Below are 15,432 nucleotides of genomic sequence, written 5' to 3'. Positions count from 1 at the left end.
AGACCTTAAAAGTAACAAGGGCTTTTCAAGACCATAAGACTCCAGGCAGACCTTTCAACACACGCCTGTTCTTTGGTATCGGTTAGTGTCTAATAAGGCCCAAGATGTACCTGTCTTCCTCTGCATCTGGTTCTTTGTTGGCTTCAGGCATCTTTCTCACCTGGCTTGCACTGGCTTTTCCAGCTCAACGGGAATTAGGAAAAGGTCTAGGACCAACCTTGTATCTCTTCGTCAGAGGAATCGTCTCTCAGGTGTCCAGTGACTCAGTTTCCCTGTCACCTTCTGAGTTCCTCATCATTTCACACCCTGAGAGCGCGAGGACTGGTAATATGCATATGTAAATGACGAGCCGAAATAATTACAGGCTGAATCAGTGGCTACACTAGAAATAGAACCCAGGCGTCTCGACTCAGAAGCCGTGGATTCTTCCTATCGCCCAGACGACGCTGCGTCCACCCAGTGGCTCGGACCTTCCTGGACATTCTCAACAATAACAGAGGTTCAGCTCCCAAGTGGCCTCCTGGCGTTTCCGTCCAGTGCACGCAGCCAGACACGGCGTGGGCGGGGGGAGAGGGCGTGGCCTTCTCTTGTCTGGGCGGAGCTTCTTCGTGGGCGGGGCCTCCTGGAGTTCCGGAGTCGAGTCGCTGGCCTCCTGGGCCGAAGCAGACATGCAGCCGCCGCCCCGAAAAGTGAGATGGGCCGGGAAATAGGGTCTCTTGGTGGGCTGGCGGTACGGAGGGATCGCAGAGGGTACTCGACCCGGGGTGGGAGACAGCGGGTAGGAAGGGGTCAGAGGCTAGTCCAGATGTAACCGAGGAAACAACACAGCCGCTCCCGACCCCGCCCCCTCACCGCTCCCGTGCAGTGTTTTCAGGTTTCCAAGCCGGGGCGCGGGGGAGGGGGGTGTCTTTATTCTCCCCTTAATCTTACAGGTGAAGCCGGCCCAAGAGGTGAAGCTCCGCTTCCTGGAGCAACTGAGCATCCTTCAGATCCGGCAGCAGAGGGAGGCGGATCTGCTGGAGGACATCAGGTAGTCTCTGACCCCTCCCCTTCACAGATCTCCCCATTCACCCCAGCAGAAAGTCCCCTTTCTCCCCCCCCCCCCCCCACCACACAAATGCCGGTTGGGGGCGGGGAGACTGGGGTCAATAGCTCATCCACAGCCCTCACCCAAAGCCAGCCGCTCCAGATACTGGAGGTACACATAAACAGAGGGATCCTCCCTTAACCTCCTTGACCCCTCCCCACGCCACTCTCCCCACCCCCACAATCAATCTTAGGGAAAAAATCCCCTCCCTCTTCCAGACCTGTTGGAAGGCTGGCGGATACCACACCCAGCCCCCTTTTCCCCCATCAGTCCTCATTTCCAAGCCCACAGATGACCCTTCAGGGGTGGGGAGGATTCTGCTGGGGCTCTGAGCTATAAGGTGAGTCTGTCCTGTGTTGCAGCTGCCCGAGGTGATCTCAAGGACTCGGTTTCTTAAGTCCCATTCCCTCTGGGTGTAGTCATAGTCCAGGCTGGCTCCTTCCTTCCTCCAGCTCAAGTTGAGAAAGGATTTAGGGTAGGAGAACTGGACCACATGGAAACCCCTCTTCTTTCCCCAATCGCCACAGATCCTACAGCAAGCAGAGGGCGGCCATTGAACGGGAGTATGGGCAGGTATGGGACACTTCTTTTTATCTTCCCTCCAGCTCTAGCCTCCTTTAACTACCAGCAGTGTCCCTCTCTTATTATGATCAAGAGTAAATGCCTGGAGTCAGGCAGACAAATCCCTGCTGTGTTAACTTATTAGATATGTGATCTTGGACAGATCAGTTAACATTTTTTACCCTCAGTTTTCCTCTCTGTAAAATGGGAATAATAATAATACCTAAATTTCATGTAGGATTATTGTAAAGAGTAAATAAACTAGTGAGCTCAGGAAGGTATCTAGCAAAGCAACTAGTATATATTATGCATCCCAAGAATGGCATTATTATACCTCAGGCCCAAATTCTCCCAGATAAAGTGAGTCTTACAAAAGGAACTGGATTTGTGATGGTTTTCTCACCAGGCACTCCAGAAACTGGCTGGGCCATTCCTGAAGAGGGAAGGGCAGCGAAGCGGGGAAATGGACAGCAGGTGAGTCTTACAGGGGAGCTGAAGGTGATAGGGAACTCAACTCCAGAGACCTGTAGGGGATGAAGGACCCTCGTGAGGGGACAGGGCACGTGAGTGTAGGTAGAGCTGACACAGCAGCAGCAGGAGAGGAGCTGACCTAGCAAGGACATTGTGGGTAGGGGTGGAGGGCATGAGTGATCTTGTGGCTGAGCTAATGGGCTGATCGATTGATGGGCTCCCAGACGAAGGAGGAAGGGAAATCACTCTGTCTCCCATGGTGTTGGGGAGGGGGTGTCTTGGGAAGCTATGCAGTGCTCCTCTTTTCAACACAGACTTTCTCTGGGGAGGGACAGGACAGTGTTTGGTGCCTGGCGCTGCCTGCTGGATGCCACCATGGCTGCAGGCCAAACCCGACTCCAGGCGTCTGACCGATACCGTGACCTAGCAGGGGGCACAGGGCGGAGTGCCAAGGAGCAGGTGCTTAGGAAGGTATGGCTTAGTGGATGAGATGAAGGAACCTCATTTGAGAGTGGAAGTGGTCTGGGTCAAGACCTTGTGTGCCCATGCTGTAGGGGACGGAGAGCCTCCAGAGAGCACAGGCAGAGGTGCTGCAGTCTGTCCGGGAGCTGAGTAGAAGTCACAAGCTATATGGACAGCGAGAACGTGTATGGGCCTTGGCACAGGAGAAGGCAGCCGATGTCCAGGCCAGGTGGGTTCATGAGCATTTTGGAGACTTGAAGTGGGGCATGAGGTGGTGTGGAGAGGCAGTAAATCATTAAAGTTGGATCTGACTAGGACTCCTTTCCCTCACTTGCACAGGCTGAACCGAAGTGACCATGGCATCTTCCACACTCGGACCAGTCTCCAGAAACTGAGCACCAAGGTTAGGGGAATGAAGGCATGAGTTGAGGAATGGGAGTTAGAGTATCCTAGTGGTTTGTATCCAAGGGCATAAGTTTAAGACACTGTGTTGAATCTAGGCTCCTCAACTTCATAGATGGGTGACTATGGTTAACTTACTTGATTTCTCTGAGCTGCATTTCTTCACTTATACAATGGAAACAATGCCTTTTTCTTTTTTGTTCTTTTATATGTATTTATGGAGGACCTCTGTGTGCTATGCAGTTGTATATCAGAGAGCAGGACCAATAGAGTTCTGCCCTCAAGGCCTTGTGGAGGGAGATAGAGTATGATTAGATGAAGATGGAAGTAAAACTAGGAAATATAAGGGTGTGATTTAGAGAGAGGGTCTTTCTGAATGGATCATATGGTTGTCAAGAAGGACCTATCCTTGGCAGAAGAACATTCCAGGGAGAAGAAATGGTGAGTGCAAACGCTGAGGTAGGAGTAACTTTGGCTCAAGGAACTAAGAGAATACCAGTGTGCCCAGAGCATTGTGAGCAAGGGACAAGCTCTTGAAAGTTCAGAAGTAAGAAAAGATGCAGGAGACACCTCATGTTGGACCTGGTAGACCAATGTAAGGAACAGTTTGGATTTTATTTTGCATGTGTGCAGAAGCCACTGGAGCATGTATGTGTGTGTGTGTGTGTGTGTGTGTTGTGCATGCGTGCGTGTGCATGTGAGCACATGTGTGCTGGTACTTGGGCTTGAACTCAGAGCCTGGAAACTGTCTCTTAGATTTTTCCACTCAAGGATGGTACTCTACCACTTGAGACACAGCTCCACTTCTGGGTTTTTGGTGGTTAATTGGAGATAAGTGTCTCACTTTCTTGCCTGAGTGGCTTCAAACCATGAGCTCCGTTTTCAGCTTACTGAGTTGCTAGAATTACAGGTGTGAGTCACCAATGCCAGGCTGCCACTAGAGGATTTAGGTTTATTGCCACACATGTAGTAAGCTCTCAGTGTAAGAATCTATTGTATACCTGGGTTTTTGGTTAGCCTTGGAAGGACCCTGTTGACTCTTATTTTCTTCTTCTAGCTCTCTGTCCAGTCAGCCCAGTACTCCCAGCAACTGCGAGCAGCCCGGAATGAGTATCTGCTAAACTTGGTGGCCACCAATGCCCACCTTGACCACTACTACCAAGAGGAACTGCCAGCTTTGCTCAAGGCCAGTCCTAACCCGGATTATCCTTGCTCCTCAGCAAAAGGAGAGGCTCCCCGTTTGCCATGTTCCCTGAGGTGGTTGATGGTGCTAAGGACTTTACTTGCTTAGTTAGGGTTTATACGAGATATATATTGAGTTCAGGTTCTGCTTCTATCATGCAGGACACTTAACTCCCTCAAACTCTACATTCTTCATCAGCATTAACCCCAGGTCTGCCAACATTATAATATTCATGAGGTTTAAAGAGAATGGATGTGAAAGTGTTTCTTTTCTTCTTCTTTTTTTTAATCGACTCAGTCATAGGGCTTGAACTTAGAGCCTGATGGTCTCTGTTCCTTAGCTCTTTTTGCTCACTTTGAGCCATAGTACCACTTCTGGTTTTCTGGTGATTAACTGGAGATAAGAGTCTCATGGACTGTCCTGCCTGGATGGCTTTGAGCCATGATCCTCAGATCTCAGCCTCCTGAGTAGCTAGGATTACAGGCATGAGCCACTGATGCCCAGCTCAAAGTGTTTCTTAAACTGTTGAGTGCTGTATACATATGAGGGCCTAAGATTAGAAGAAGCAATGTATGTTTCTTTCCCTCCTTCCTGTCCCTCATGCCCATCTCCTGTACAAACCTGGACAGCATTCATTCCAGTGGGGACCTGGGGAAGGTGATGTGAGTATGTTGGGGTTCTCTCTAGGCCTTGGTAAGTGAGCTGTCAGAATACTTGAGAGATCCTCTGACCTTACTGAGCCGCACTGAGCTGGAAGCTGCAGAGATGGTCCTGGAACATGCCCGCCATGGGGGACAGACAACATCTCAGGTGAGGCTGGGGTCTGTGAGATCCTTTGAACCCTGTTCTCAATACAGACCTTGTTATTGCATGTCTGTCCCATCCCATCTCACTTGTCCTCTTTCTACCAAGAGGTGCTGGAGACAGTGCTGGAGAGGGTGCCAGTGAGTGAGTGACTGTGCCTTTTCCCACCATTAGGTAAACTGGGAGCAGGATGTGAAGTTGTTTCTTCAGGAGCCTGGCGTCTTTTCTCCCACTCCACCTCAGCAGTTTCAGCCAGCAGGGGCTGATCAGGTAAAAGTTCCCTCCCCTCAGCAGCTTCAGCCAGCAGGGGCTGATCAGGTAAAAGTTCCCTGCTTGTTGAGCCGGACCTCCTTCCCCATTACACTTGTCCTAAGTTAATAAACTCAGTGACTGTTAAACTTTGGAGAAGAGGCTTCAGAATTCCAGTTTCCCTCCCTCCCATGAGGACATACAAACATACCTCAGATTAAAGTTCAGTCACTTCACTGCACTATCCTCTTTGTCTGGTTCTTCAATCCTGATTCTGTTCTTGGGACTGTGTTCACACCAATTTATAATTGCGTCCACAGACATGACCATATACCCCTTTCTCTTTGCTCCTGTCCTTGAGAGGCAAAATGAGAGAATTGATGAGAAAGATGGCCTCACATTCTCCTCACAGCATGCCCCTGTCCATTCAGGTGTGTTCACTGGAGCAAGGAACAGGAGACGTGGCTGAGGATAGTGGCCTGGAGAAAGAGATCCAGCGTTGGGCAGGTCGGGCTGCCCGAGACTACAAGATCCAACACCATGGGCATCGGGTGAGGTGGGGGTGCAGGTGTTGTGGGTGGGCAAGAAATGCTGAGTGATGGGGATCTCAGTATCACTGGGGTGTCATAAGGTTATAGACAGGCTGGGAGGAAAGATAGTTTAACACATGGTATGACACAATAATTAAGAGCACAGCCTTCAGTGGTAGACCAACCTAGGTTCAGATGAAATCTGTTGCTTGCCAGCTCTGTGACCTGGGTAAAGGAGTGACTTCACCTCTCTGGACTTCAGTTTCCTCATCACTAAACTGGAGCCAATAATAACACCTACATCATAGGGAAGATAAATGATAAACTGCAAATGATGCAACTAGCCAAGTACCAGGTCCAGAGTAAGTTGTGGCCCACAGTATTTCCACCCACTTCTGCCTTTCTCACCAGGTGCTGCAGCGACTGGAGCAGAGGCGGCAACAGGCTCCAGAGCGAGAAGCCCCAGGCATAGAACAGAGGCTACAGGAAGTGAAGGAGAGCATTCGGAGGGCACAGGTGAGGCATAACCCTAGGCTTAGCACCACTGAGATCCCACCTCCTCAGTCAACTCTGAGAGGGGAAGCAGAGGGACACAGCTGGCCAGGTTCCATTAACTCCCTTTTTTCCTCATGTCAGGTGAGCCAGGTGAAGGGAGCTGCCCGGCTGGCCCTGCTGCAGGGGGCTGGCCTGGATGTTCAGCACTGGTTGAAGCCAGCCATGACTCAGGCCCAGGATGAGGTGGAGCAGGAGCGAAGGCTTAGTGAGGCCAGGCTGTCCCAGAGGGACCTCTCCCCCACGGTGAGCTTCTTCCCACCTCTCATTGTACATACCTAGGAGGGTAAAAGTTCCCAGTTGAAGGCAGACCGTCTGAAATGGGAATCACAGCAGTACCGGACTTAGAGGGTTGTTGTAAGGCTTAAATGAAACCATTCATATAAAATTCTCTATAGGTTTCTGGCATAGAGAATCCTCAATAATTATTTACCCCTGCAGAACCAGGGATTGAAACCAGGGCCTTAACACTTACTAGGTGAACACTCTAGTACTTGAGCTACACCTCTAACTCCTCAATAAACTTCTACTACAAATATAATATGGTGGTGAAGAACCAAGGTTCTGGGAGCACCCTGTGAGTGACTTCAGTATCAGGTATTCATTGGCTGATGATCTTGGAAACTGACTTAACCAAGCCTTAATTTCTTCAAAAGTAAAATGAGGTTAATAATACTGGTCAATAATACTGGGTTCATATAATCTCTCCTGTAGAAGGTCCTTTATTTCAAACAATATGTATATAAATATTTATGTATATATAATTATATATGTATATACATATATGTGCATATATAGTAAATGTGTGTGTGTGTGTGTGTAAAGATACTACAGTGCTTTCAGGTTCTGGTAGCTCATGTCTATAATCCTAGCTACTCAGGAGGCTGAGATCTAAGGATCACAGTTTGAAGCTAGCCAAGTTAGACAAATTCAAGAGACATTTATTTCCAATTACCTAGCAAAAAAATAGAAGTGGAGGTGTGGCTTGAGTGGTAGAGTGCAGCAGTCGAGAATAAAAACCTAATCAAGAATGGGAGGTCTTGAGTTCAAGCTTCAGTATCAGCCCCCCAAATAAGATACTTTACAATGGACTGTATACATATTAAGTACTCGATTTTACATAGTATTTTTCAATTTCACCCTGCTCTGTGGTGCTTCTGATTATGAGAATTGATGATTGGTTGGGAGATTCAGCCTTAAAGGACAGTTCCCATTGTGTGGGGGAGTGGGAGGTACAAGAAGTACTTGAGAGTGGGTTCCATAGTGATGTGCTCTTTAATCCCCAACAGGCTGAGGATGTTGAGCTTTCTGATTTTGATGAATGTGAGGAGACTGGGGAGCTTTTTGAGGAGCCTGCCCCTCCAGCCCTGGCTACCAGGCCTCTCCCCTGCCCAGCACATGTGGTATTTGGCTATCAGGTATAAAGAAGGGACAGGACTTCGGATGGGCAGTGGGAGTGGGGGTCCAGCCAACTCCTGAATCTTTCCCTGTGGACTCAGGCAGGGCATGAGGATGAACTGACCATCATGGAGGGTGAGTGGCTGGAGGTCATAGAGGAGGGAGATGCTGAAGAATGGGTCAAGGTGGGTATACAATTCTGGATTACAATCTTGAGTTGGGGGTCAATGGGAGGACTTCTCTGTGGCCCATAAGGCCCACTCCTGGCTTTCCTCCACTCTCAGAAGGCTGAGTGGAGGAGCCAGGGCCATAAGCTGTTTCAAGATAAGTCTGATATGTTTATATTGCTGGGTGAACAGGCTCGGAACCAGCATGGTGAGGTAGGCTTTGTTCCTGAGCGGTATCTCAACTTCCCGGATCTGTCCCTTTCTGAGAGCAGCCATGACAGTAACAATCCATTGGGAGCAGAACCCACTGGTAAGAAAGGTTAATTTGGGGTATGGGTACCCTGAGTACGGAGACAAATTATTTGGTGGTGTGGGTCTGATGATATCACTGCCCATCCCCTTCTCTCACCACCTCTTCTGGGCATCTACAGCATTCTTGGCCCATGCCCTGTACAGTTACACTGGACAGAGTGAAGAGGAGCTGAGCTTCCCTGAGGGAGCACTCATCCGCCTGCTACCTAGGGCCCAAGATGGAGTGGATGATGGCTTCTGGAGGGGAGAATTTGGGGGCCATGTTGGAGTTTTCCCCTCCTTGCTGGTAGAGGAGTTGCTTGGTCCCCCAGGACCACCTGAACTCTCAGACTCTGAACAGGTGAGACCTCATTTTTCCTGGGTCCCCAGGTACTTCTAGGGTACGGCCTTGTATTTAACTTAATGCTCCCTCTTCTCCCCAGGATTTCCTCCTATGGTGGCTTACGTCTCTCTATCCTCTGGGCAGAGGAAAGAGAAACCAAGGCAAGCTTCCTAGGAATTCAGAGGATTTTAGTGCTGGATAGATCTCTCAGCTCAGGCCTTGAGCAGTGATCTTAGGCAACATCTCTGAGCTTATGTTATGTGTAAGGTGGATTTATATTCATTGTTAGCTGTTTCAGCAGTTTCACTGTCATGAATAGAAGTATACCTCTTATCCCTATAGCACACAGAAAATACTTAAATCTTCATGTTTTTTCCATGCTATAGAGGAAGGGCTTAACAGTGGGAGTCAGGAGACCTAGATTGTAGCCACACTATGCCACTAACTGACCCTGTGATCTTGGATGGATGGCTTAACATAATCTTACCTCTAACATAGGAGTCATAAAAATGCCTATTTGATATGGTAGTGATGAGGGTTGAATTAGTGTATAGGCAGTGCTAGCAAAATGCCTGCAACATAGTATATCATCTTCAAAATGTATTGGCTGTTGAAATATGTATAAGTTACAATCCTGGCCTGAATATAAACATTTGGCCACTTCCTACCATGAGTGTGATAGAAGAATTGTAGATAGGAGAAAAGCTGGTGAAACTTTCCCATACCAGGAATAACTCTGTGCCCATCCTGCCCCCAGATGCTGCCATCTCCTTCTCCTCCCAGTTTCTCTCCTCCTGCACCCACCTCTGCCCTGGGTGGACTCTCTGCACCTGCCCTTCCTGGGGGTGAGTAGAAGGACTTGGGGGTTCTGTAATGAGAAGAGATGTTGGCCCTCTGTTGGCCCTCACTATACCTTGCACTAGGTCCACTGCAGGTTAGTGGGAAGAAGAGCTTGAGATGTGGAGTTAGGCTGACCTGGTTGAACTATTCTACCTGTCTATTCTTTGTTACTTTGTTCTTTTGATAGTTAAAAAAAAGGAAAAAGATGTTTCTAGCCAGGCACAGGTGGCTCATGCCTATAATCCTAGGCTGTTCAGGAAGCTGAGATCTGAAGATTGTGGTTTGAAACCAGCCTGGGCAGGAAAGTCTTATTTCTAATAAACAATTCAAGAAAGTTGGAAGTAGAGTGATCGCCTTGGAGTGGGAGGGGAGGGGAGCTCAGGGACAGTACCCAGGCCTTCATTCAGTTCAAGCCCCAGGACAAGTACCAGAAAAAAACAAAAACAAAACCCTTGATGTTGTGCTTGGCATATTGTAAATATGCAGATAGTAGCTCCGTCTTATTATTTCAAAATGTATCTATCATCTTCCATTACATTTTCCAGGAAAAGTACCATTTACTCTTAGTATCTCTGAACCTTGAAAATGCTTAGCTTAATTTCACTTTTATCTTTATTTTTTTCCTTTACTTCTTTTTTGTTGTGGTGCTGGAGATCAAACCCAGAGCCTTGCATATTTTAAGCAAGAACTTCTACTACTAAGCCATGTCCCCAGTCCCTTTTTCCCTTTTCCTTCTGGAATGTCTACCTTTTCTAAAACCTTCTAGACTTTCACCTTCTCCACAGAGGCACTCTCCCTGATCCTCTGAAGTTAACCATCTCTAACCACACCTATCTCACTTTGAATAACTTAGTACTAAGATAGTCACCGTGTGTATTGATGTTTAATAACTGGGTTCCTGAGAGCTATTGGGGAGAGCTGTATCTCCCACCTTTTCTTTCTTTTGGTATTTCAGGCATAACTGATTACATAGCAGTTGCTCAATAAGTGTTGAGGCTCGATGGATGGATTTTGTGACTGAGGTTCCTACTATTCATTAATTCAACAAATATTTACAGTGTTACTGTCCTAAGTACTGGAGATGCAGGATTACACAAAACAATGCCTGAAGACTAACTCTTGGTTCTTGTTCCCAGACACATCCTTAGACTGTTCTAAAGCCTTGGACTGTCCTGGCCCCCTGGACATGATGGTGCCTCGACTCAGGCCGGTAAGAGTCCCTGCCTTAGAGGGAACTGAAAAGGGGGTCATTCCAACGGTCCTGTTTTGTTTGCAAGGGAGGGCTCTGAAGCACTAACTTTGTATTCTCTACAGATGCGTCCACCACCTCCCCCACCAGCTAAAGCTCCGGATCCTGGCCACCCAGATCACTTCACCTGAAGGCAGGGGAACCACTGCCCCAAATAATGCTGCTGCCCTATCTCCATGCTGAGACTACTCCCTCAATGATGTGGAGCAACACAGCCAAAAGCTAGAATCTCTTGTGCCCACTCTTAACTCCCCTCTCCTTTCTGGGGCTAGAATTGACTTCTCTTTTCCATTGTTCTCCTGATATTCCTAGGACTGGAATTATCCCCTTTGTCTTCTGCCATCACCCCATCTCTAGAGTGGTAAAATACCCCCCCCAAATCTCTGGGGCTGGAACCCACTCCCCAAAGTCTTGCGTGGTTCTAGCCCATCTCTATCTCTACCTTGGTTTATGGCCCATCCTGGTCTGGATGCCAAGGTCACTAGGCTTAGTGCCAGGAGAGGAACAGGCCTTGGAAGTCAGAAGGAGCTGGAGCCAGTATGTGAAGCAGCTGTAATGGTTTGAGCGGATTTATTGACAGTGAATAAAGGGCAAGAAGTCCAAGCCAGGTCTTGAGACTCTAGTGCCAACAGGGCAGGGAGCCTAAGGTGCTATTGCTTTAGGGGCCCACCAAGGGCAAGGGCCTGGTCCCAGTTGCCACTCTCTAGCATGTGGAGTGAGGCATTGGAGAAGAGACAGGCCAGGCATTCTCTTGTCAGGTTGAAAAGGGGTATGAGACTGAGGAGCAAGAGTATGGGGATGGGAAGGGGGGATTTCTGAGGTCCCTCAGCCTGAGACCATGCAACTCCAGGTAGAAGTAGAGCTGGTCCCTCAATGGAGGGGCATTGCTGCCCAGTGGAGGGGAGGGTCTTCATGACCATCCACCCCCTGGTCCTGCCAGTTGGTAGTCAGTCCATCAGCACAATGAAGAATGAGGCTTGGAGGAGAGGAAGGGGAACAGTGTTGCTTCCTGTTGAAGTTTTGTCCCCACTTTCCCCAGGAGCTTCAGGACCCTTCTTAATCACTGGAACACCCACCACCAGCTAAGGAATCTGAAGCACAGGCTAACTCTGGGGAAATGGGAAGCTGATGGGCTTAGTTTGGATAGAGGGTGGAAGGGTGAGATTACCTGACGTAGGTCTCAGGCAGACTCACCTCACAAGCCCCCTGGTCCCTGTGGTGGAGACACCTAGAGATGGGGGGGACATTGACAATGGGAACAGTAGGTGGATCATAATTAGTGCTTGTCAGAATAGGGCAATAAGACTGAGCCCATCATAGCTCATGGTAACCCTGGCCATGTCTTCATACCTGCAGATCTGAGGTGTCCAGTTTGCTTGGCTCTCCATTTGCTTCTTGACTAGGCATCCCTGAGTTTGGGCCCCTCCCTCTGGCCCCTGGTGTTGGTTCTGCAGAGGCTCCAGGGTTCCCCTCAAGTGCAGAAGGGACTAGGTTGGTATCCCTGAGTCCTCCATTCTGCACCAGGGGACTGGCTAGATCCTGGGGCTCCTCAGGGGGCAGCCTCTCAACAGCAGGCAGCTCTGTCCTGGATTGCCTTCCAGACCCTTGACCACCCCCTGGATCCTGCCCCCCACCAGAGCCCCAGCTTCTGTCCGTGGGGGAACCATCACGATGCTCATGTAGCCCATAACGCTTCTCAATGTGTGTCACTCGGAATCTGGAAGAGGAGAGAATACTGAGACTTAGGCCCATAACTCAACAAGCAGCTGAGCCTACCCCTCCAACCAGTCATCCTGGGTTTGATGGTCACTTCCCTTTGACCTCTGGGGTAGGGGAAGTTTTCTCAGATGGTGAGGCAAATTTTGCAGCCTGACCCTTGCTGCAGTTCCAGTCGGAGAGAAAAGAGCTGGGGCTCACCTTTGGGGTCAGGTGCCTTATTATTGGGATCCCCACCTGAGCCTCCCTTTTCTGGGCACCATAGTCCCACCTTCCCACTGAGAACACAGTGGTCTCCCCAGTCCGGGGGCGGCTTTTTCCTTCCTTAGAGCGTCCCTGTCGGACAAGCGGGGGCCTCTTGCCACGGCTGCAATGGATGCAAGGGGCTGATGAGCCCAGATGTACGGTGTGATGATGGGAGGGAGCTCCATCCTGCAGGCTGGAGGTGGCATCCACGCTGGATAGTAGGGAGGAGAGCAGAAAATTGTATTTCCATTTCCCTTTCTGTTCTCTTCCCTGTTCTTTTAGCATGCCTCCAGAAGCCCTTGTTTCCCAAGCCCAGTTCCTTTTAACCTAATAAATTCAACATTAAGATATGAATGACTATGTGGTCTTCCTTCCAGCCCTGTTTGCTAAAAGAGGGTAATGGTTAACTCCAAAGAGTTGTACTAGATGTGAATGCTAGCCTTGATAATACATGGGAGACATGGTTTGAAGGACTTGGAATTTCTACAAAACTTGTTTCTTCCTATGTTATAGGCAGCCTTGCTTTCCTCCCCATGCCTACCCCATCCCAAACATGCAAGGACACTAGGATAGGACTGTGCTGGAGGAGAGGGTACTCTCCAAGGCAAGCTAAGTCATGCTGGCCCTTGTTTCCAGCTCACCTGGACAGCTGTACTGTCCCTTCTCCTTCACTGTCCCCCAGCATCTCCTTCAAGGCCTCAGCATTGGCTGAGGGGAGAAGGGAAAGAGGGAGTCAGTGGAGGTGGAGGTCAGGGCAAGAGAAAGTCAGAGTGTGAGGCAGCAAGGGGCCAGCCTATACTCACCTTCATTTTGGATGATGCAGCGAACAATCCTCTCTACTGTGTCCTCATTCACGTCATCGTCCTCAGCTGAAGGATGAAAGAGGTTGGCAAGAAAGCAAGAAATGAGTCAGCTTTAGGGGAACATGAGCTGATGGCCCCCATGACCAATTGATTGCTCAGGATATCCCTTTACCCATTTGCCATCATGCTGGGAAGTTTTAGCATTTCAGGGCCCATAGAGATGAGGAAGTCAATGGGAGGCTAGGACTACCAGCAGTGAGCAGTGGATTGTTGCTGCCCATGCTGCCTTCTCTATCCTTGCTTTCAGGGTGTTATCATCTACTTGCTGACTTCAGAATGCATTGCTAGGTTTCTTACAGGCCTGATCAGGATTTGGCTTCGGTCGTAGGTCAAGGAGGCAGAAAGGCAGAAAGGTGTGGTAGGGAAAGGAGTAAGGCAGAAAGTTGACTGAGCCAGGATTCCAGGCTGTTCACTCACGGAGCTGGAGCTGGGCGTCGTCAGGCTCTGAGCCCCTGGACGTGCGACAGCGGTAGCCTTTCTTCTTTAGCACGTGGCAGATCATGAAGCCTACAAGGCCCATGAGGAAGAAGACCAGCACAAGCAGGAAGAGCATGTACAGCCCATGTTGGGGCGGCTCCAGGTCAGGCTGTGGTTCCGACATGAGGCCCTGGGGGGCGAGCGCGGGCCAGGGCGCTTCCTGGGTTTAGGGGGCTGCAGCTAGGGATGGGAGGGGGGTATAAATGCAGTTCTCAAGATCCCACAGGCAAGCCTCAGAAACTCTACCCCACCCCCTACCCAACCAGGGAGCTGTCCGGGCCCAGGGTGCTGGTCTGCCAAGGCCGCCCGAGGCTGGAGGCCAGATGGCAGCTACGCAAGCCTTTGGCCCCAACCCGGTCCCACTTCTCCGGCGTCCAGACGGTTCCCCTTTCCAGCTCGTTCCCCGCTTCTGTCCCTCCCAAGGACACTGCAGCGTGGGAAGGGACGGAATTCTCAGGCGGCGGGCGCAGAAATCGCGCTCGAGTCAGCATCCATCTCAACCTTCTCCGCGTTGGCCTGAGCCAGGCCTTCGGCAGCCCCCTCCTCCCGGTACTCCGGAATCCTTCCCTACCTTTTCGATTCCTCCCACCCTGACCACCATGCCCACCCGGTACCGATGATCTGGTTCTGGCTCCGGCTCCGGCTCGGGTTCTCGTTCCAGGGGCGTCCTAGTCCGGCTCAGGGCCCCCGACGCCCTCCCGGCGCTCATCCCTTGATTCCTCCCCCTCCCCCCTTCTTCGCAGCCTCACCGGCTCCGAGCTTGTGGCTGCGGATACCCGTGCCGCGGCAGGCGGGGGGAGGGAAGGATGGCGGAGGAGGAGGACTGATTGGGAGCCGAGGGAGCCTCCGGACCACTGCGGTCCTGGGAAATGGCCCTGATGGGGAGAAGGGAGGGGGGCTGGGGGGTGCCTCCAAAGCCGCCTTGGGTTCCTAAATGTCTTCTCCCGTTGCCGGCCTGGGACCAAAGGGCGGAGCGCAGGTGTGCGGGGAGCGTGAGCCTCGCGCGCGTGTAAGCGCAAGTAAGATGCGCGCGTGACTGAGCTGCGCCGTCTCCCCCACCCCGGGAGAGTGTGCGGCGCCGAGTCTGAGTCCGCGCGGGGGTTAGGAGGCCGGGTGCGGGTGGCGTGTCCTCCACTGGTCTATCCTGCACGCCTGACGCAGTTCCTGCCCTCAGATACCCGGGACAAGTGGATAACCCGGAATCCTCCCAGCGGGTTGGGGAAAGCTGGCGTTCTGCACCTGAGAGGGGCAGCGTGGCCAGATCTTCCAAGCTTCTCAGGCAGGTGACCACGGCCTGCGCCTGTTTGGTGAAGGAGACTGGACGGGCTAGCTCGGCTTCCCGCGGATCTAACCCCCGCCCCAAAAGAAATGGCCCTCGCATCCTAGAACTGCAGCCGTACGTCCCCACCCCAGCCCGGTGGCTCAAGCCCCAAACCAGGACGTTCAAGCTAGGAGAGGGGCGGGACTCCCGCAGGGGGCGTGTCCGAGCCTTGGCCTCTGGAGGCGGGTCGAGGACTCCGAGTTCCGCAGAGGCAGGGTAC

At 50.9% G+C, this 15,432-nt stretch overlaps 2 protein-coding genes across 8 annotated transcripts; one reads left to right on the top strand and one right to left on the bottom strand.

Annotated features, from left to right (window-relative positions):
- Positions 1 to 627: 627 nt before the first annotated feature.
- Fchsd1 (FCH and double SH3 domains 1) lies at positions 628 to 11,147 on the top strand. 3 transcript variants are annotated; one of them, XM_070036254.1, is made up of 20 exons: positions 628 to 689; positions 933 to 1,030; positions 1,615 to 1,660; positions 2,055 to 2,122; positions 2,455 to 2,590; positions 2,674 to 2,810; positions 2,921 to 2,984; positions 4,041 to 4,169; positions 4,854 to 4,976; positions 5,145 to 5,240; positions 5,651 to 5,770; positions 6,161 to 6,265; positions 6,386 to 6,547; positions 7,591 to 7,719; positions 7,801 to 7,884; positions 8,059 to 8,176; positions 8,298 to 8,518; positions 9,258 to 9,345; positions 10,477 to 10,550; positions 10,655 to 11,147. In XM_070036254.1, exons 1-20 carry the CDS (start codon positions 669 to 671, stop codon positions 10,718 to 10,720), a joined length of 2,085 nt encoding a protein of 694 aa, XP_069892355.1. In that variant the 5' UTR covers positions 628 to 668; the 3' UTR covers positions 10,721 to 11,147. The 3 variants fall into 3 exon arrangements, with proteins under 3 accessions (XP_069892355.1, XP_069892354.1, XP_069892356.1); XM_070036253.1 differs by having other exon boundaries at positions 2,449 to 2,590; XM_070036255.1 differs by lacking the exons at positions 628 to 689; positions 933 to 1,030; positions 1,615 to 1,660; positions 2,455 to 2,590 and having other exon boundaries at positions 2,056 to 2,122.
- Positions 11,132 to 15,266, bottom strand: Rell2 (RELT like 2). 5 transcript variants are annotated; one of them, XM_070036258.1, is made up of 8 exons: positions 14,499 to 15,266; positions 13,832 to 14,065; positions 13,355 to 13,420; positions 13,193 to 13,259; positions 12,577 to 12,762; positions 11,940 to 12,306; positions 11,784 to 11,817; positions 11,132 to 11,565 (listed from the first exon to the last, which is right to left on the bottom strand). In XM_070036258.1, exons 2-7 carry the CDS (start codon positions 14,013 to 14,015, stop codon positions 11,785 to 11,787), a joined length of 903 nt encoding a protein of 300 aa, XP_069892359.1. In that variant the 5' UTR covers positions 14,016 to 14,065; positions 14,499 to 15,266; the 3' UTR covers positions 11,132 to 11,565; position 11,784. The 5 variants fall into 5 exon arrangements, with proteins under 5 accessions (XP_069892359.1, XP_069892358.1, XP_069892360.1 ...); XM_070036257.1 differs by having other exon boundaries at positions 13,832 to 14,071; positions 14,506 to 15,266; XM_070036259.1 differs by having other exon boundaries at positions 13,832 to 14,071; positions 14,641 to 15,266.
- Positions 15,267 to 15,432: the final 166 nt, after the last annotated feature.

Source organism: Dipodomys merriami, unplaced genomic scaffold (assembly GCF_024711535.1).
Source record: "Dipodomys merriami isolate MVZ:Mamm:240054 unplaced genomic scaffold, mDipMer1.0.p SCAF_27, whole genome shotgun sequence".
Lineage (NCBI taxonomy): Eukaryota > Metazoa > Chordata > Mammalia > Rodentia > Heteromyidae > Dipodomys > Dipodomys merriami.
Note: the sequence above shows the minus strand (reverse complement) of the source record. Positions and strands in the feature narration are given on the sequence as shown.

What these genes read in the sequence shown, in the direction of transcription:
- Fchsd1 (XM_070036253.1), top strand. Translation starts at nt 669, where the DNA reads ATGCAGCCGCCGCCCCGAAAA. An exon ending in AGCGGGGAAATGGACAGCAG is followed by an intron (nt 2,123 to 2,448) that starts GTGAGTCTTACA and finishes TTCTCTGGGGAG; the next exon opens with GGACAGGACAGTGTTTGGTG. An exon ending in ATGTGGTATTTGGCTATCAG is followed by an intron (nt 7,720 to 7,800) that starts GTATAAAGAAGG and finishes CTGTGGACTCAG; the next exon opens with GCAGGGCATGAGGATGAACT.
- Rell2 (XM_070036258.1), bottom strand. Translation starts at nt 14,015, where the DNA reads ATGTCGGAACCACAGCCTGACCTGGAGCCGCCCCAACATGGGCTGTAC. An exon ending in CGACGCCCAGCTCCAGCTCC is followed by an intron (nt 13,421 to 13,831) that starts GTGAGTGAACAG and finishes TTCATCCTTCAG; the next exon opens with CTGAGGACGATGACGTGAAT. An exon ending in CTGCATCATCCAAAATGAAG is followed by an intron (nt 13,260 to 13,354) that starts GTGAGTATAGGC and finishes TTCTCCCCTCAG; the next exon opens with CCAATGCTGAGGCCTTGAAG.